The sequence below is a fragment of the Rhodnius prolixus genome, unplaced genomic scaffold, assembly GCF_049639745.1.
Source record: "Rhodnius prolixus isolate KJV_2025 unplaced genomic scaffold, Rpr scaffold_6, whole genome shotgun sequence".
Classification (NCBI taxonomy): Eukaryota; Metazoa; Arthropoda; class Insecta; order Hemiptera; family Reduviidae; genus Rhodnius; species Rhodnius prolixus.
This window is the reverse complement of record NW_027411634.1, coordinates 29,289,929-29,312,512: the sequence shown is the minus strand read 5'-3', so window position 1 is coordinate 29,312,512 and position 22,584 is coordinate 29,289,929. Positions and strand designations below refer to the sequence as shown.

The 22,584-nt window shown below is 31.5% G+C and overlaps 1 protein-coding gene across 16 annotated transcripts in view; it reads right to left on the bottom strand.

The window, feature by feature from the left end:
- Window positions 1-22,584, bottom strand: part of LOC141460499 (protein kinase C-binding protein NELL2a-like) — a 124,281-nt gene that overhangs the window by 85,971 nt on the left and 15,726 nt on the right. For 9 of the 16 annotated variants that reach the window (XR_012462096.1, XM_074140546.1, XM_074140558.1 and 6 more), the window contains 2 exons: window positions 12,591-12,656; window positions 10,893-11,021 (listed from right to left, as the gene is read on the bottom strand). Coding sequence is in view for 15 of the 16 variants with exons in the window: in XM_074140546.1 (XP_073996647.1) it covers window positions 10,893-10,965 (73 nt within the window). In the remaining variant the exon portion in view is untranslated. Of the gene's footprint in view, window positions 1-10,892; window positions 11,022-12,590; window positions 12,747-21,438; window positions 21,526-22,584 lie in introns of those variants that run through there. The other 7 variants (XM_074140556.1, XM_074140551.1, XM_074140554.1 and 4 more) reach the window with 3 other exon arrangements.

Below are 22,584 nucleotides of genomic sequence, written 5' to 3'. Positions count from 1 at the left end.
AACTAAAATCCATTTATCATATATTTTAAATTTAGTGTAAAAAATATTATTGTTCAATTTGTAAAAAGAACTTTGGTTAAAATATTTTGTCTATTGTACTGTTATTGTACGGAGCTCGCCTGACGGTCTTTGACCAAGGCATTTACGTTTTTTAGATTTTTTAAAGTATTTTTGTTCTGTTGTACAATAAACGTTTAAATAAATAAATAATTATCGAATAGCATCCGCTGCTGAAGATCTCTTGTATGAAAGATGTTGGAATTTCTCGACTAATTGACACTTCAAACTCTAAACAAACAACAAAATACCCTCAATCACAAAACATTAATACTGTCTTCAACAACCAAAAATCCTGATATGGAACAACAGGAATTTTATGCGTCTTCCTTATTGATAGTGCAGCAAAATTTATGACCTCTGAAAATATCAACGGAGAGTGCCTCAGACTTAGACAAGGCGGGACCAATTTTTACGGGTTTTTTTAGCTTTTTTTTTTTTGGCATCGGCTTCCGCCATACAGCCAGCATCGTCTAGGTTCTTATCACTAGAATATCACTCACTCTCCATTCTTACTTATAAATACATTCGCTTCACACATTCATCCCTCTACTAAATACAACTATTTACATAAACTACAGCTAATGGATGGATCAGTACTCAATATTTCTGCCAACCTTACAGCTTAACCGAAATTAAAATCACGTAATCCTTCTCTAATCATTAATTTTTAAGTTACTTTATTTATTATTATTTGAGGAGTGTCGGCATCAGGTCTTGGTGCCCTAAACCTATATTGTACACCGGCGAAGTAGGGTCTATTTGTTATACCATTTCATACTTCAGGACCTGCAAACACACAAACTTTTAGCCACAACCATCCAATTTAAATAGGATATAGATAACAATAATACTAGCTATTTTCACGCGCCGCCAATCTTCATCAATTCTATCCAGCAATTAAAAAAAAATCTATCTCTTTAGCGAAGAGCTAAACCTTAAATTAAACCAACCCCTCGCATTGCCGTATCCTTCTTTCCTGATCAAACCTTCACACGTAAACTTTAAGCCAATGCAAGTAATTCTTTGATCTAAAATGACAGTAAAGAGATTAATTTACAGATGATTAAGCATACGGAAATACACACCCATAGCTTTAATTAATCAATCAGAAGCTTCAAATCTATCTCTAAAAATTGTTTTAAAGGTGCAAAGTAGAGTTGCAAGTAAAAGTAAAATATGTTGGCAATAATAATAAAGATAATAACAGTGGTATTACTGGTTAATGAGCGAAGAGAATGTTAATTAGTTGAGTCACATAGGTCAACAGCAGGGACGTGGGTGTACCCAAACTCCACAACTACCGCTCTACCTCTAGACACAGCAGTAGATTCCTTCACTGCCAGTTTCTCTCACAATATCTCTCTCTCGCTCTTCATGTACCATCTAATTGTACTTACTATTCTCACATACGTATATGTATAAAATTTACTGTAATAAAGTTAAATTACCATTTAATATTTTAAGAGAATTATTTAGTGTTAAACTGTAATAGATAATGGCCGGAGGCTGATGAATGATTAATAATCTCAATAAAATTAATTCATAAGTTTTACTTAAAATTCTAGACAAACTAACTCTCTTATTGAATTAACAAACGTAGGACAGGTAAAAGTAATCAACATACAACAAGTCTACAAGAACCAAACCAATTCGATTACATCATTACTAATAATTTTTCATATTATTCTTTAAATCCGTCTTTTTTTAGACAATCGTCTGAATTGCGAGTGAAGGGACATTTTTTATTTTTTGGCAGTAACTAATGGGTCTTTAAAAAACAGTTTTATTGTTGCAAGTACCTTAGACACAAATCGTCCATAACTTCTTTAACCCTTTTCCGGGGAAGATATTAAAAATAAATAAAATAACAAAAAACTCACATGAGCAACGTGTATATCTCAGACTTACATTACTTAACTGCACCAATTACGAGTATATTGAAACGATTGCAGTATTATTTAGTGATATAACGAAAGATTTTGTTAAATTTATTGGATTTATTTCCCAACATCAAGAACTTTTATCACTCTTAACGAAAATGCTTTTTTTAAATTAAAATTAACATATTGGCACTTAGCGAGCGTACAACAACTCAGCAAATCAATATTTAATAAAAACTAATGCTATGAACAAAAGATAACATTATTACTAAATTGAAAATAAAACCTTGTCAGCTCCAAAATGTTTGCACATTGTTCAATATTTTTATGTTTACATTTTTATTAAAACTAATCAATTAATTCTAGTAAACATCTTAGTATAAGTTAATTTTATTAGTTAAACTGTTTTTATTAAAGAAGATCACAAAATAATGTTTATCACTAATCTACTTCAGTAAATTATTTAAACTTCCTAAATAAATTTTAATATCCTTCCTATTAACGTAGAAAAATAAAAACAAAAAAATCATCCAATTTGGCATTTGGAATTCTACCTTCGACACTAAAAAAATAAAATAAAGATCGATCAATGAGGTCTTAGCGACATCTTTGAGTGCAGCGTGCAAAGTTGGGACAGTAGATTGTAGATCTCAAAAGAAGTGTCTTGCTTTTTCCACGTTTTGTTTCTGGAATATCTGCTACAATTTTTAAACTTTTTAAATAACATGAAGCATTTAATTAAACAAATCTCAGATTAATGAAAGAGAAACATTTTTTTTTTGCCATTTCTCTAAAACCACTCAAGCAAATTCTTTTAAATTTAGAAGATAAACTGCTCATATGAAATTCTATAAGTTGCCCATAAGTAAAAACACCATTTTACTGAATTGCGCCTGTGTAGCAAGCAATTCCAATATGCTGCTAGATTTGCTTCCAATTTCAAGAAAATTGCTTGAACGAGAAATGTGAATCACTTAAACCGATTTCTCCCTTGTTTTACTTTTTAAGTTTCCGACATCGTCTACTTTGCTTTGTCTAAAATTCCTCTCCGAAAATTGTTCTTATGAAAAACAGCTGGAAAGTCTGAAAGGATCAGAAACTTTAGTTAAATTGAATCTATTTTTAAAACAACTAATATTTAATAAATTTTAGAAATGTGAAGAAAACCATTGGATTTGTGTTAAATAAATGTCATGTGGATGTTTATTAATTTAAAAAAAGTAAATTTCAATTTTTGAATTAATAATAACGCCTAATTATCATTAAAACATAAGACTTAGCAATGGAATAAATTTAATAAAGCAACTATAAACCTACTACCATTCTCCTAACTACGGCTACGACCACCTTAATTAACCTAATCATGTTGGCTACGTACTGAGGGAATTATGTATTCAGGTGACATATGTAAGCAACACCTGCATCTACCACATACACACACATATGTTGTTTCGACCGCTAATTTCATTACTGTAAGCAATAAAAGTCAATATGTTTCTATTTACTTTTTTTGCCTTCCTTTTGTAAGAGAGTTTTGGGTCCATTGAAATTGAAGAATTTGGTTTCAGCGGCATCTGAATAAAGAATCTTCTGTATTCCTCGGTAAAAACAGTCCACTTTAAATAATATATAATTAAACTCTCGAACCAGCAATATAAGCTGGTTTTATATATATATTAGGAATATAAGTAAGATTATCTCTTTATTGTTGATGTACCTAAAACTGTAGGAATATATCGGACACCGATAATAATAATTAATAATCATTATCTCTATTCCGTAGCCTTGAAAATAAAACGACATTGACGTTGGATTTCAGACATCCTGCCATCACATTTACAATCGTATAAAATTACTCTAGTAAATCTTGATAAATTTATTTCTCCTCACGTTTAGCTTTTCAGGTGCACGTATTCTACGAGTAGATTTGGCCCTTGTTATCTCATGTTTTTATTCAGGCACATCAACTTATAAGTCACGAAGGTTATTCACATTGTTATTGTCTCTTTTCTCCAATAAAAATAGTCTAAAGGATGAACTCGCAGAGAGGCTTCAGTAACTATACTTCTATTTGCCCATCATGTCCACTAGAAGAAAGCTCTAACTCATCATGGTTTTATGCAGTTTGTAATCAATTAGGTTCGTACATCTTACAAAATTAATGATTTTGTCTTTTGTGTTAGTTTAATAACTACAAACTATTTTACCATTACAAAAATAGAACTGTGTCATTCTATATATGTATATTTTCTTTTTTCGTTTTCCCACCAATTGGTGTGTTTTTATACATACATCACATTGGAGGTTTGCCAGTTTTCCGAACTTCAGTTTTCGCTGCCAAATCATAAAAAGGGTTTAGAAACTGTTGGAAAATTATTTCATTCTTTTTTCCACAGTTTTAATTAAGATGGCCAGTTTTTCAATCTCCACGGAAGCAAGATAAACGACAAAATCTACAAAAAAAAAAAAAAATTAATCCAAACATTTTGTTGCTCATTTCTTGATCTTTTCTTTTTATTCTTAAATGTATGCAGTCGGGATCACCAAGTGGCTCGTGCTGGCCCGATTTGTTCTGGAAAACTCGCTATAATTGTAAATACAGCCTCCTATACTGGCTTTTGCCTTTGTCCAATCATCAAGCCGCTGTACAGATATGCAATCTTTGATTTGCGAAAGTAATCATCACGAAATCGTTTACACCGCCGCCTAAGAAATATACAGAAAGAATTAAGTAAAAATCCATAATGTATTTTTTGACGAACATTAAATTTTGTTGTAATTCTGGTCTTGGTAAATCTGAAAAAATAATATAAATTTTTGACGAAAGACAGAAAAGCATATAAAATTTGGATTTGCTAGAGAGCTAAGAATAATGATACAAATAATTAATCTAACTTTTGTTATTCTACAATAGTCGGGCTAGAAAATAACTAAATTACAGATATTGACATAGCAATCACTTACAAGATGATTTACCCTTCTTGTAGTGTACCTTTGTAACCTACTTAGGACATATCATCACATAAGTATGGCATAGATTTTTACCTAGTATTCCAATCAAAATAATCATAAAGTAATGTACAATCATTAATAAAGCAAATAGTAGACCGATCATTTGTATGAATTATATACTTATTCAGTAAGACGGCATTAGAACAATTTAGTTCTTCCATAAATAACCGAATAATTTAGTACCTGCCAGTGGCACACTCTGTTCAAACTTAATCAGGTCAACAAGTTTGAAAATATCTCAATTTAACCAAGAGAAGGATTGTTATTTTTCTTAATAACCGTACTAATTAAATATAAATTAGGCAAATTAGGTATATTTAAAGAGGGGTAATTAATTAATTGTACAAAGTTAATTTACAACTACATAGCATCACACAGAGGTTATTCACTTGGTGAGGGCAAAAAGAATATTTTATTTATTTGCCGAAAATTACGAAATAGTTTATTCTAATTACTTAACTTTACCAGTTGGTAAGTTGTACAGAAACTTTTAAGTATTTTAACTTTACTATTTTAACTTTGGTATAATTTATTATATAAAATAACTTTATTATAACTCCGCGAACTTTTGTTGAAAATTTCTATCAGAAGTTTAAGTCATTTTACAAAAAAGCTTGCCTCCTCCACCATTATGTAAAAAGTTTATCAACGGAAATCGTAATTGAGAGTCGTCAGCAGTGTCATTATCAAATCTTTTATCATTCACTCTCTCATCGTCTGTGCGTTTTGAGGTGCTTGCTTGAACCAATTGAACGATTTGTTTCTCTTCACTCAATTCAACCTTCTTTCTTCGACGGTGTCCCTCAAAAAGCCCATCCAACTAGACCTGCGCTAGATCCCTTCCTAGTAATCTTAGCGCAATCATAGTTCACTATTGCTCTTCAGCTGGTTATCTTCCAACTTAATTAACTGCTGCCTTCCTTATTACTACTCTTACGCAGCTCCATTCCTTTCTCTTCTCATTTTATATTCCTTCTTGAGGAATCTCAACTCCATCACCTGAACCCTACCGACCTTTACTAATTGGCCTTAGTATACATAGGAACACGCAAAAGTCGGGATTAACCTTTTTTTTTAGAAGGCCATCCATTGTGTGCATGGAAATTTTTTGCCGTTTTATGAAACCGTTTCAGACGTCCTGATTGCAGCACCCATTGCAATAATAATATTCTTTTAATAACTATATAATTATAAATAAGATTTAATTGAAAGCAAAACTAGAGAGATGAGTGGACTGGTTGGTTGAGTGGATTTAATGTTGAATTATAAATTTGTAGTGAGACGGTCGATATTAAAGCTGAAGTACAGGGCGAGTTCCCCTCTGGCCAGCGGCTAGACGATGCTAGCGTGTCCAGAGTGCGGCCGCAGATTTACATAGAACTAGAGGCTAGACATTATAGCCGGCTAATGATAAGAGCTACTTGTCTAGAGCACCATTCTAGCCTCTGGCTGTGGCTGCTAATGTACACCCCCAAGCCCCTTTTATCTCGCACCCTTTCACAACCCTCTGATGCTACTTCATTCTAAAATTAACCAACCTATAAGATTTGGAGATAGTTAAACAACGAAGCCCCACCATTCTACATTTTTACTTAAAAAATAGAAGCAAGAGGGAAAATATATAGTTAAACTAACATGGCAACTTGCAGATTTTTTTGTTTTTAATGAATTTAAATAAGCAGTTAAAATATAAAAGCAGTATAAACTAACCGATTTAAGATAAAAAAAAATGTTAAAAATTTTTACAAAGAACGTAACAAGAGACTTACATTTAAATTACTGAATAACATTAATCTATCGTTCGTTTTTATACATAATTACAGCAAATCACAAGATATCGCAGATGAATGGCTTTAATGTTTGAAACAATAAATAATTTATAGCCATAAAAGAGGATAAATAATCGTCTAGAAAAATAAGGGAAACAAGCCGGTGGAAATCTTTGATTTTAACCGTTGTAGCAGCACGCATGTATATTGTTTCCCAGGTTTCGGGCTTTCAATCACCGCCAGAGATAGATTAATAGGTTTGCTACGGAGATTTCAACTGTACTTACATTACACTATCTCTACACTAGCTATCAAAATTCTATGACGGTATCCCGATGTATGTTAAATAAGTAATTACTGCTCAAGTTCAGAGCGCCTTATATTGCCGAAGAAGTATTGTAAGAAGCAGCACTACAAAAATGGCAGACACATTACAGTAATGGTAATAAAGGAAGATTCTATAAAACTATGGCAGATCAGTTACCTAGACAACCATGGTTTAAGGGAACTGTCACTAATAAATGGGTTATTACGACAATAAGCAGGCTGAGAGCGAACCACGCGGTGTGCGGATCATATCTACACAGGATCAACAAAAGGTCCTCTCTCCTCTTTGCGTAGATTGCAATGAGGAGGAGGATTTCAAACATATAATAATGATATGTCCACGTTATGTAGTGGAAAGGAAACGAATGTTTGACGATATATACAGGTATTTAGATGCACCATTTCGCTACGAAGACATAATATTCTCCACCAACATATAAGTGCTTAAATCTATAGCAGAGCTAGCAATGAAATATGAATGTATTTAAAAGTTATAGAATGAATGCAAGAAAATGATTACAGTATGATTACGTGATTTTAATTTCGGTTAAGCTATAAGGACGGCAGGAATATAGAGTACTGATCCATCCATTAGTTGTAGTATATGTAAATAGTTGTATATAGTAGAGAGATGAATGTGTGAAGCGAATGTATTTATAAGTAAGAATGGAGAGTGAGTGATATTCTAGAGATAAGCACCTAGACGGTGCTGGCTGTATGGCGGAAGCCGATGCCAAAAAAAAAAAGTATTGTCGAGTGACACATAACTGCATCTCTGTACATCACCTCCTAACAATGAAAACAGTATAAAAAAGCAGTATAAAAACTAGTTCTATTTAAAGTAGTTTAGACGTTTATCTCAATTATCCAAAAGTTTATGAAGTCAAGAGTAGGTATTTACTCTTTTATAAAGCAACGGAAATCAAATTCAATAATTAATTGAATTAATACGATGAAATTTAACTTAAATTGGAGATAATTGATTATTTTACACATTTATCTTTTGATTCGCTAAAACTAATCCAGAAAAATAGAGCTATGTTACTGTAAAGGTTAACAACTCATCAATGTTTGACTTGAAACATTTTGATGATATCGAACTTATGTTTGCCCCTTACTAGTTACATAAAAAAATAAGAATTACATAACACACTAAATGGTACGAGAATTGGTCGATTTGATCTGATTTTTAAAAGAAGCTCTCGAGTTATGGAACAGTTTTAACTTTTAAAAATACAAATAATTCATTAATTTTATTTTCAAGCGATTTAATTGTAATTATTAATAGTTGTTTGAAAAAAAAAAAAAAACATAAATTGGAGGAAATTTAATTTATGCTTCTAAATTAAATCACGCCCATTTTAAATTTTTATTCTAACCCACTATTAATAGCTATAATTAAATAAACTGAAAATTAAAAATGAAAGAATAATTAAAAATTAAGTAGTTCAAATGAATTAGTAAAAGTTAAAAGAGTGGCTCATAAGGAACTTAAAAATACTTAAAGAATTAATAAATTGTCTGCATCCTTATGGCTTTAACCATAATTTTCACAACAAATTATTTAAACAAAATTACAGCTAAACTCTTTTTAGCTTGCACGGATGCATCAATTAAGAGGGATAATTAAGGGATTACCCGCGGAGGTCAGATTCTAAATTCTTCAACAAATTGCGAATAAATAAATAATATTGCTCATACGAGAGAAAGTGCTAAGACCAATTTTATTTTTAAAAAATGAAAAAAATCAGTACAATGAAGATACAACAAAACGATCTGTACGAAATGCGCTTGAATAGTAAAGTTCCACAAGGAGAAAAATATGTTTCAGAGAATATAAATGACATTAACGATTTTCACCAGTTACTGGAAATTTAATGAAAACTGACAAACTTTTCATTTGACAATGACAAATTCATATTACTCGTAAAATAAATTAATTTTCCTTCACACTACTCTGAGTGAACTCTTTAAAAAAAATAAAATTAATTAATTAAAAAAATCGGACAGGAAAGTACTGTAGAATGCGATTGTGCAAAGACAATTTTTATGATGATTATTATTATTTTAAGTGAAGCTTGATTAGTTTAACAGAAGCTTAGCAAGAAATTCATGCAAAACAGACTAAAATATTCTACACAACAGTTTTCACATGATGTCAACAACCACCGAACTCATTGTCATCATCCATATGCAATGTCATATCTAATATTAAACATTTCTTTTAGTGAAACTGAATAGATTTATGTAGAAATAAACTTCACTGAAATTTTAATTGTGAATATTTTATTGATCGTGATTGTTTTAATTGAAAACAATCAGAGCGAATAATTGAAAAATGATGAGTATTTTTTTAAAAACTGTTCCATCAAATTCTTGAATCATTTAAATACAACCGCACTACTTCTCAATACTATAAAAGTAAGTAAAATGGAGTAAAATAATAACTCATAAAAGTTTCTTTTACTAAAATTCTCATACGCAGGGAACGCAGTTATTTGACTGATTCATAAATAGGTGGAAACCTATTAAAGCAATCCCTTCCCGCGCAAAGAATATCTTAATTTTCAACACGGAAGGAGTTATATTTATTTTTGAATTAAGAAAATGAGAAAGTATACTTATATTTCGATTTTCTGTTTATTTTTCTTTGTTCAATTGTTTTAGGATTGAACATTTTCCGCAATTTCGGCTAACCTTCTTATTTTCTTTTTTATTAGAAATTATAAATATATATTTTTATTAATTTAAACGCGTTAGCATCTATATCTGAAGGTCATTGGCGCCCGGAACTTTTTCAAGCGCAATGGTTGCATGTTTTTGTTACAACCAGTATGTCCTCTTAATTGGCATAAAAGTAAGTAAAAATTATTCAGTCTATTCTGACTAATGTCCAACTAGCCAATATCTTCTGTTTTAGCCCCTAATTCTTTACGCACGATATTACCTTACTACGCCCACTCACTTTCTTTACGTGGCCAGGAAATGAATGAGTTGGATTGGATGTAATCGATATCGACTTGGATAATATCATACACTATGATAGATCTATTGGACTGCGTTGAAAAGTTTTTCCATTTAATTCTTTTATAGTTATTTATTTTCAGTTTGTTAGAAGACATGCTAATGTCCGTTTTAAATTATATAATTTCCAACTTAGATAAATGGGGCGACTATTTATTTAGATTAGTTATTATACTACCTTGAAAGTTCTTAAATTAATACGTTTTATTTATAACATGGAAGAAGGTAGCGTCATAGCGTTTTCAAAGTTTTATTCTAAACAAATTTTGTCCATTGCTTAGACTTGAACTTCGTGATTTAATTTCATGTTAGATACCAAGCATTAATCTTGATTGGATTAATTTTATGTTACAAAAAACCAAACTCAACAAAGCTGTGTCTCGGATAGAAGCATAAATGTCTCTCTAACTATAATTACTATATTTTCGTCGACAATGTTTCTTTAGGCATTGAATTTTACTGAACATTATTAGTGAAACATGGCTGCCACAATATAGCCAACAATACTATTCTTTCTCTCTCAGTGACTCGATAGCGAAGCCTTCCAGACCAAAGTCCAAAGAACCTTTTACTCTAATTAAAAACCTCTCGAACCATAAAGTTATGAGCTTGCTTGGAAGCCATGGTGATATAAAAATGGTGACAGTGTACAACAATGCCTTCACTCGACGTTAATTAATCGCCAGAAGCTTCCCCAAAATCAAAATACTGTATCATGTACTATTTCAATTATACTGCTAAAAACCTGTTAAGTAACTTATTTTTTAACAATAGTTTATGATTTGATTATATTTAAAAGAAAAGAATCTATAATACAGACCGGATGTTCTGTGTACAAGTATGACGTATGCCAGGATGATAGTCAGGGGGGCCGGTGGTCCTCTAGCCACCATATCTGTTTAACCAGGGAGGTCAACCGGACCGCCCTCATATACCAACCGCATCACACCTGCAAATCACACAATATAACAGTTAGTAAAATAATTTATTCAAAATATTTAAAACAAATAATAACTAAAATAGAAAGAGGATGAAAAGGATACGAGAGATTTACATAAAGATCAAAAGAGATATGGAGATTAACAAAGGGATTGGAACCAGGGTGAGTTGATCCCATATCGAGACCAGCTGGCTGCCCTTAGATGTTTTCTTTCCAGGACTCGGTACAATTCACATGGTCCAGCTAAGGACAGCATTGACTATAATATAATATAATATAAAACTATTGACTATAATATTAAAAAAAATCAATGTGAAGTAAATTAAAGAGGAAATTCAAGATACTATTTCCTTTTAACTAGTTTGCCGTACTAAAGTGAGCCGTTAAGACCAAATGAACTGTACTTTTTAAACTTATTAATTAATAATTACATAATTTTCTTCGCCTATTAGTCTGGCATTTTTTAATTTATACTTCGTGCGAAACAAATGCCTTTGGTATCACAGAGAAGCTTCGGAGCTTCCGAATTGTCAACTATTTTTTTACAATTAATTGTAAAGTTTCAAGAAAATTTGATTACCTAATTTGCGCTAAAAGTAGCTCTCCAGTAGGACAATTATAAAAGGGTTAATCATCAAAACTAATGTTTTAATGAGCTCAGGATGACTTAAAAATTTCAACATCAGGTGTGTAATTCCTAAGTTAGTCCATTTCATAATTATTTCTTTCGATCTTCGTTTCTATTATTTTTTTTATATTTACAGAATAATAAAAAAAAAAATATTCCAATAAATGAATAAACAAAATAAAGGAACCATGGGGTAAGTGAATACTTTTGTTAGGTATTCTACTCCAATTTAGAAGTATTTATTATTTAAATGGACTGCACCAGGAAAATATACAGAAATCTAAAATATTTACAATTTCCAACTCGAAACTGTACTATGTAGAGTAACATAAATAAAACAGTATAGAGGAAAAAATACTTCTAAACATAAAATAGTAGATGATACAGCAGAGGGAAGGAAATGAATTCTTTATGGTACATATCCTGGCCCTATACTTGGAGATATCATGATATATAGGTCGGAGTAGATATAAACATTGAAAGATGGGATCTGATCAGCAAAGCTGCATCTCCAAAAAACTTACTTTAAGAATGGCGACATTTTTCTTAAAAGTACCCGATATACATAAACTTTTTTTTCAGTATTAAATTGAGACTTAAATTTTCTTTGACAAGGTTTGAGGCATGCTAAATAAGAAATTATTTGTTTAATTGGGATGAAAGCGATTTATTATAAAAGATGGTTAATGAAATCTAGAGTAAATCCAACAAGCGGCTTAAAGCAAAATAATATAATCTTTATAGAGAGCACAATTGCTGGAGATTGATATAGTTACCACAGAAATATAATAAAAGAGCAGGATAAAGGGCTACTGAATCCGAACTTTGCGATCAAATGAATCTGTGCTAATGACTACGGTCAGGAAGAACTATCCAGTCACTTCTCTAACTAAGGCTTATCTATTTCTTAATTACTTCCGTATAAACGATAAGGCTAATGCCTGACTTACTATGTGAGCCGGGACTTCAACGTCTTCTAGGTTCTCACTAATAGCAAAGAACAATCTAAGGCGGCACTGCAATAAACACAAACATATTTCTGTGACTATTGAAAAGAAAGCAAACGATGGTAGTAAAATATACATTTTACCAAAGCTCTCCTGCCCCTGTAAGAAATATTTTTTTATTTGTGAATTACTAACTACAATTGAATATAAACTAAAACTATACTTGGCAACATTACAACCTCGACCCACGTGTCCAATTGTAACCCAGACACGTGTACTATATTTTAAGTAACCGCAGACAAAATATTAATGACTAGTAGGAAATAGTTAATTGCAGTAATGAGAGTGCGGTTTTGTGAGTCTGTCCTGAACAACTAATGTCTAGCAGTAGGTTTTACTTTTTTTATTTTTTTATATTTGATGCACATATTCTTTTAGCCCTTGGAAAATAATAAATACATCTGATGCAATTCGCAACAACCAACGCGAATATTTCTGATATTGCTCAGACTTGTTATCTACAGATTACCATCTCTTTAATTATTAACCAAAAAGGGATACAACAGAATACAGCAAATATAGCTCTCGATAAATTGATGAGAATCTGAATAGCCAACAGTGAAAAGTTGTTAACTTTCTGAATATTGAGACATACTTCATCTGCATAATAAACTAGGAAATAGCTTGGATACAATGAATAAAGAATGTTTTATTTCCCAAATGATGAACAATAACATCTGTATTTTAAGAGAACTGCGTGTAATGCACTCTCTGTAAGGACAAAATATCGCGGCACCAACAATAACCCACCACTTTCTGTCGAAATCCCCTGCCACTGGGTATATAACTCTTCAGAGAAAATTGAATTCATTACTGGATACTGTGAGGGTTGCTGTATGGCCGCCGCTACAACATAACTAGCTCCTCGTATTTTCCCTTCCCATGACAACTTACAAAAAAAACGCTCGACATCCTCCAGCCGCATTCACTAAGCAACCCTATTTACCAACACTCCAACCCTTTCCACATCTCACAGATCCTAATCGAAAAAACAGGACCCACAAAGTTGATGGAACCAGGGAAAATGTTTTCAAATTAGATTTCACTAGTACATTATCCTCTCCCTTCACAACCAGCAACACCAAGATGTCTTTCTTCTACTAAATCCAATCTGCTATTATTATGATCTTCCTTTTTCAGTTCCTCCTCTTATTAATATTTCTTATGTCATATCTTTTCAAAGTTAAATTGAAAAAAAAAAGGAGATTTGTTCTCTTCATTCCCTTAATTATCTTATGAAGCACCCAAAAATTCGTGTGCCTGTTTATATAGTGGAAATACCCTCTATGGCTGTTACGTTGCAGAAAAATGCCCTTTATTTCATGGTTATGAGTTAACAAAAAAATTTACCACCAACTTGGACAGTTTTGAAAGTCTGTTTAAAACAGAAAGTGACGCCTCCAACACTAATTTACCTTTTATTGAAAAAGCCAAATAGTGTGGATTTTTTGGCAAAAAATGACAATTTTATTGTACTAATTTTTAATTACTCCCAAATAGAATTTAACATGTTATTATAAATTAACTAATGTTTATCACTATCGTGGGCTTTCTTTGAAAAATTCTTTATTATTTTTAATGAAGTAGAAAAATTTAGAGTTCACAACTGAATTCGCAGCCCAATAAAGTTTTACATTCAGTCATTCTTTCTACCTCCATTTTTTCAGACCATTGTCATCGAGTGAAGTTGTGTCTGGCTGGCTAGAAATGTATTATAGAATTTATATTTTTTGTAGCATTCGTTAGATACCTATGTACCTATCTTAGATGCCTTATCTAGTGTAGGAATCTTTTTTTGGTTTGAAATTCAAACATGAAAAAATAAAAAGGATAGTTTCATTTGTTCCTGGAGAGGTTATTCGATGTTATAGTCGTATATCAAGTTAGAATATTACCATTGATACAAAATTAATAAGACTAACTTTTCTACAAAGAATTCAATAAATCCTAAGAAAACTGAATAAGGCAGAAACTAACGTGACTTGAGGACATTATTGCTAGATATTGTTAAGATACTATTTCCAATATTTTCACTATTCTTAATGAAAAAAAAATTATGTTGAATCATTCATACTTATTTATTATTTACTAATATTATTGGAGATTTATTTATTCTACAAATTTTATTTACTATCTGTAAAAAAAAAGGATAACTAGTGGTGCATAGTTCACAAAGTTAACAAAGCTTGAGATAAGATGGCCAAGTCTGGAAGATGTCTGCACAGACTGTTTGCATTCGTTATCTATCGAGGTAATGTTTACAGAAAAACCACTCCTTCAACCTCCAGCAATATCTTTCTCTAAACTTCATGAATAAAATCTAATAATTCACAATGATAATCATTCAATCTTCAGGTTGAAAGAAAACTGCCATATTTAAATTCTGTTTACTTAAAATAAAATATTTTTTTTAAAAATAGTAATGATGGAAAAGTTTCTTACGTTCAGGAGGTGTGTAGTGTTTTGATTTCGGCAGGTTCATTTATGAGGAATAATGTTTAAAATAAATACCTACAGAATCAAAATTTGTTTGATTTGAAAACATTGCCTGATATAGAAGCACAGACCAGGTATAAAACACGGACACAAAGGAAGCCTAAATTAATTGCGTAGGATTTGGCTTTGAATAAAATGCTCTTAGAAAATGTAAAAGTAAACTGTCTATAGACGTCTGGTTTTTGTAGATTCTTATTAAATGTAAAGGGTTATTGACAGAAAACCAGAAAATGAACGAAATAGGAGCACGTGAGAGGCTAAACAAGAAAGTACTGGAAGAAGAAAATAGGTAATCGAAGGATACCTTTGTTTGGCCATGTGCAGAGATGAATGAATGACGGAAGGTCATTGGATTGGAAAAGGAAAAGTAGCTAAGAGCAATATAAACTGGAGGTTGGAGACTATTGGAAATAATTTAATATAAAATAATAAAGGAAGAGAATCTAGTCCAGCCTAACCTTGGAATATCTCTGCCTTGGACACTCAACAGCACACAGTGCTCATCACCAGGCAGTATCGTCTGCAGCGAGATAAATGTCCGGAGGCGGCAGTTCATTGAGAAGATACCGAACTAGAAACTGGCGTGCCTTAAATTAAATAATGTAATAATCTATCTGAACTAATAAGATTAATCCAGGAAATGTATTCTATACGATAATAAACCAGCATTTTGAGGGACGTTTGACGAGTAATCGTTGTTCATTAGTTCATGGTTTTGTTAACTTCAGTTTTTGTGCCCTTTTTTTGAATAATATTTATTTTAAAAATGTTGCATTTATGTTACTGCGAATAAATATTAGTCACAAATATGCTAATAATTTGTAAACGAAATATCAATTTATTTCCTAAAATTAAGATTTCTTTTAAATAAGATTCACACGTAGATAAAAACTCACACATTTGGACATCTGCATATACAAATTGGTGTACGTACAATAGTCAAAAGAATTGTTGACATGCTTTGAAACACTTACAAAAGTGGGTAGAAATATTACAGCATTGAAAAGCAAGAATTAAGCACATCAATTAATATAGAAACAAATATTTTATCAAATCAATGAGTAAAAATTGAAAATTAGACGACTTTTAAGCAACAACAAAACCGAAGCTTTAGAATAAAAGGTATACTTTAATACTTGAATAAACTATTTGAGAATTCCTTTTGCCTTTTCCAAAAACGGACTAAAACACTCAGCAAAAGCTATTGCAACCTAATCAAGACTCAGGAGGGTTGCCAGATATAGACCACTAACCGACATCTTGCGAGGAATTACACAGAAAACCTTTCATCAGTTTCCAAAGGCTTTAATTTCCACTTATTACCTTTCATTAACTAAATTCTCAGAGGTTGAAATATAGATTGTGGGTACAACAAATATCCATTTACTTTTCAAGTAAATATTGCAATTCTTGATTAAATACTTTTGTCCATATCGCCTTCTTATCCCTATTTTACAGCGAGTTGGATGGACAAAACCAAAAATCTCACTCGGAATACACCAAAAGTTGCTGATTATTTGAGGAATGCTCTTCCAAAGTAACTTATTTCTGATTATACAAATTACAAAAATTGCTTTTTTAATTATTACTATTTTTTTTTTTTGTTTAATTCTTGAATAAATATTACAATATCTGTGTTTGTTAGAATCTATAAAATACATCACGGGCAAAATTTTGCTTGAGGAAAAAAATTAAATATAAAATAAGATGGAAGTAACCACACTCTGACTAACAATACAGCGTATTAACAATTTTTTCTACACATTTTCTTTGTTTTTTATTTGTATTTGGTTTTTTTTTCCAGTTCTTTATAAACAATGAAAGCAATAATTTCATACAGAAGCTAAAAACCTTATTATTTCCATCATGAAACTTTATACGTAGTAAACGGGAATTTCCACATTTTCTAAAATAAATTTGAAATCCATAAACAAATATTTGAAGAATCGCAATTTCTGGAATCGTTTTTTCCGAATGTAAGATTCTGGACAATTTATAAGCCTTTCAAAACGAGACATCTTTTGATTCCCTAACCTTCCATTGATGTGATTTTTTCGTGATATTAAATCACGGCTGCCTTTAGAACAAAATCTGCAAGTAAGTGCCCAGACCAATTTCTTTTTTTATCATTTTCAAGATTCTTTTTTTTTTCTTATTAAATTATTATATTATTCAGTTTGTATAGAACCGTACTTTAAAACTAAATGACATTCTAGAGGAAAATCTACTCATATCCTTTCTCAGAAAAGTACCCTAAGCGATTTAACTACAAAAATTTTGATAGAAGAATTCGTCTGAGACAGTTTCGAGTAAATCTCGAATAAAATGAAAAACCGTTCGACGAAGAGCTGGCTTCTATTCTTCTAAGAAAACAGAGATATTTTCTTTAAATTTAGAATAAGAACAAAAACACTGAATGCTCCATAATAATAAAATTGGTGGAGTTTATGCTAAAATATCTCCGATACTCTTAAGAAAATTTTATTTTCTACCATTTACCTGATCGCAGTGGACTTGATAGTAATGAGGAATCAAATTTTGTTACAAAACTGGCTGTATAAGGGATCAATCAATTCTAACCCAGTCTGTGAACTACTTCAAGACGAAGAAAGAAGTGACATATGCACAGCGCTAAACGCCAGAAGAGCGGTACAAAAGGAGAATATAAGTCAAGATCAAGATCAAGAGCCTGTTCTTGAAGAGGATTATGTCTCAAAGTAGTTATCGTCTATCTAATGATCTATCGATCATATTTCTTTTGTTAACCGGTGCTTTGAATCTTTCGGCTCTTTTGTATGTGTATGTGTGCTTCAATATAAGTTATCCACTCAAAGATGTGTTCATGTCAAGGTAGAACTAATTTTGGGAGAAAAATTTATGAATTTTTATTGACGTCTACAGTATTGATCACAAAATATATTAATTTTTCCTTTCTCTCACCCATGATGGGTAGTAAAGTAAAGTAATCGCCTATTTTTTCAGGCGGGGTTTAACGTCCAACTACCATTTACTAGGTGTCGTAGACGGAGGCGGAAGCTCATACTTTACTATAAATTTTTACTACAATTTTTTTCTAACAAATAAAAAGTAGTCATACGCAGGATTCGAACTGGGGATCTCCTACTCACAAAGCCACGCTCTTGACCACTAGACCAATACCCGCCCCTCCAACATGGGTAGAGTAAGTAGTACAAACATGAAGATTTTCGTTTTTCAGCTTTCTCCGGAAATAAAAGCTTTGGAGGTCTAAATTAAAGTTTCCTGAAGAATTATTTCAAATAAAAGTTAGATAACTCTAAGCATGCAAACTCCCCAAGTTAATCCGCTGACAAAACGAAGATAAACTTTGAACAAAACCTTATTCAAACAAGTTCTCCGGGTGGAAATAATTGAAATTAAAAAAAAATGGAGCTCCTTCGGTGGTGATAATTGAAATATCAAATTTAAACTATTTGCGATTTCATTTTTTTTGAGATTTTCTGATTACTGAAACACATACATACACAAATTTGCAAAAATCACATTGTTTCCTTAGCTGACCACATTTGTTTCTAGTGAAAAGCCAAAAATGAAAATGCTTTCCATTATGAGGCATTTGAGAAAATGAAGAGTGAACTTATTAGTTTAATAAGAGATTTGGCCTTTCTTCAAATTCAATTATTCTCAACGCTCTTAATAAAATTATGGAGAAAAGCAAAGAAATAGAATCCTTTTAAACAGTTGAATAATTCTCAAAAATCTGGAATGTAACAGCTTGTAATGGAAAACTTCCTAGCATACTGATTAGGTTTGCATAATTCTACAGCAGGACTTACGCTTTAATAATTTTCTTTTCCACTACACCGTATTTAATTGAATAAAAGTTGCTGACATTAATATTTTGTTTTTTGTTTATTTAAACTTGACTAGAACTATGAACACAATTGTGTTGAAAAAGTTTTTCATAGCACAATTCTTTCAATTTTCTAACCAGCAGCGAATTTTCTCCAAATATGAATCTTTAATTAGTTACGTTGCCAGTGATGCTGTAAGCTTAATATTTTTTTAAAAAAAAAAATGCAGCGATGATAATTTAGAGGGAAATCTGAAGTAGTAACGCCTCAAAAGTGCCACAATTTTGATTAATAAAAACGATAAGTCTATGGATGCGCGAAAAGTTTAGAAAAAAACGAAAAAATCGTTACTAACATTTTTCTAATCGCTAATTCAATTAAAAACGAAAAAGCGCATTGAGCTCAAATTTCATTAATGTCATTAGGAATCACTAAGTGATTAGTCAAAAAATTTCCCAGAAAATCGTTAAAATACAAATTTAATTTTTTAATTATTTAAATTTAATGTTTGTTTTTTTTAGTTTTCCAAAATCAGTATTATCTGACTGCTTTCGAGTGATGGGCAAGAAAGAGCTGCAATAATAGGTTTGTTCCTTTTACCCACCCAGACGTGGTCATTTAAAAGGGTGCATTTCTTCCTTTAATGCAGCTCCCAAATGGCAGTTGGCACTGCTAATGCTGAAAGAATGTAGAGAGGCTCCAGAAATTGAATTTGGAGTTTTGCCAATATGTCTTCAGGTGGAAGACTCTTTATAAAAAGATTCGGTCTTTTAAATTGGATAGAAAAAAAGCTGAAAAGAGTCATCGGTTTCCAATAATGGCCACACCCCTCAGACTTTCCCATTGTTAAATTTAATTTAACGCAGAAGTATGACCTGTAGATTCAAACTGATGGAAGCAAAGAAGATTACTGGTAGACTTTGCTTTTGTGGTTATCCGGTGAGAACCCATCGGAATCGTTTAAGTGAAAATAAAGACCAATTTATTTTTGGTTTTGATTTAAAATGAATCTATACAAAAAAAAAAAAATCTTTAGTGCATCGTTCCCAGCCTGGAACCTTCTAATCGGATTCATTAGGCAGTTAAAATCTGAATGCCAATAGCCTGCTCTGTCACACATACATAAACTTCATTTTTAAAGGTTATCAAATATTATTTACGATGGTAAAACAAAAAATAATTTTGAAAATATGAACAATATCGCTGTTACTCTAAGAAAAAAGAAACTGACATTAAATTCTAAAAAAAAAAATACCATTAATATCGTACATGGAGTAGAGAAAAGGGCGAACTGTCTGCAGAAGAATAGGTTCGTGTTCTGCAGACATCAGGACCTAGATAAAGGGCTAGACAGAAAGAGAATCGATCCCCTTTACCTAGCCACATTTTCCAAGTACTTTTTATTACAATTTACTATTTTAACAAAAAGAAAGAGAAAAAAAGAAAATATTATTGATTATGGTTAGGTGATTTACCTAAGTATTGGAATATTCTATTTTGTACGTTAAATAAATACATTTATAAAACTATTAGGAAATTATTATAATTTAAGACGATTAAAAATCAGAGTATCACAATTTCTATTGTGTGAGTCTAAAATGAAGTAGCACAGAGTTAAATTATAGCGGCTAGGTAGTTTGAAGCTTAATAATGGTCAGCTGTTACCGCTAGAATACTTGATATTTGTCCCGGATAAATGAACCGGTTTCTATTACTTCATATTATATAAAATATACATAAGAATGTACGAATGAAAAAAGTTAAGAAAAGCAAATTATTTTCCGCGTTAGATTTGTAAAAGTTAGCAATCTACTCCAGTTCGTAGAAATAAGATTTATTTTAGTTTTCAAAGATTTAATATTAATTTTAAAAAAATTATTTACAATTTTTATTTTAATTTTTTAAATGGCCTAAAATCTAGGTCTACTCGCGGCCGCCTTGATCGATAATCCACTGCTTGGGCCGGCGGATTGGAGGCACGTGGAAACGGTCACGTGAATCAACTGGAAATATCTAAAATAATTTTTTAACATCCTATTTATTGATAATTCTAAAGTATAACTTTAATAATTATAAAATTAATTAGAGAATTGAGCATTAAAAACCATTGCTATCACGTAAGTTTAGCCCTGGGGTGTCTGCAATGCGGCTTCAGCTGATCCTAACCTTATCTTCTTAGCCACTGCCTTACATAGTGTCTTAAGAATATTAACTTTATAAAAAACATTTGTTTAATCTTTAATAAAAAAAATACAACTTCTAGAAGGCTGTGGGAATTTTTTTTGTTTTTTTCCTCAAGTTATTATTTTTTTATTTTAAAATATTACCATAATTTCTTAAAATTATTTTAAAATTTAAAGAAATTTTAAATGATTATAAATAAAAATTTTATTTATATTTTGCTTTTCCAAAAGCGTTTGAATTTTAGAATAGTTGAATTGAAAAGAAAAAGTATAACTGACCTGATATGGTTGCTTATTGACGTGCCGCCGGCGGGACAACCCTTCACAGACTAACCCCTGGGGTTAGCTGTGCCGTTTGGTCAGTGCGCATGTCCCTATTTAGGGGGCGGCCAAGAAGGGGTGAGAGAGCAGTTCCGGAGGGAGGTAAGACGAGGGTAAAATATTTATCCGTCGATTGCCGACGACTCGTTGATACCCTCAGAGAACCCATCATAACATAATGGGGATGGATAGGATAACTTTTTTTCCATAGACTTTAAAAAGTAAGAAAATATAAATTTTACAAACTAGATTTTCATTGATATACTCGGTTAAAATTCAGATGGCAAAGACTTAACTTTCCTTCTATACTATCCTAAGACAAAAAAGAACTTTGATAAGACGTTGAATCGCTTGTGTCGTTAGCTTTCTGGCCATGAAGAATGCTTCTAAAAGGGAGCGCAAGAATCTAAAGAACCAAATTTACTTCTACTTGATGCAATTTTCGTCTCTCAACGTAAGGGATAGAATTGCGCGGAGAAAGAATCTCTGATAGAGCGTAGAGTTTAGAAATCCTACGTAAGAAAAATTGGTTTTTAAAAATTGGTATAAATGTGAAGAGTTTTCACAGCATAACTCACAATCGGAAAATTAGAAAACAATCAAATTTGATATTTCGTTTAAATATCACTAGAGCTAACCTTCTTCTGATTCAACCTACTTTGTCCATCATTGGATACTGACCTATAATAGGGATATATAGAAATGAAAAAAATCTTAAGGAAAGGCAGCTGAGAATGAGGTGGATCTATTATCACAATTTTCTGTAAAAGGCACAAGGCGCCAATGACCTCAGATACTTCCGCGCCGTAATTAAAATAAATAAAGAATAAAGAATTACTTGTATTATATTATTCACAAATTAGGTTTTAAGAATCATTAAATCAGTAATAGGGAAAAGAGAAAAAAAATTGTCAAAGTTGGGTGTGTTCAACAACAAATTATCAAATTTCAAGGTTCAAGAAAAATTAAACCAAGGAATATAGCAGCAATATAGCAATAACTAACGATAACTTGAAGAACATCGGCTAACCAAAAGTGCCACTTTTACTGGATAGAATTTCCAGTAGTTTGCGATTTTCTGCAAAAAAGGCAGAAATTAATTTA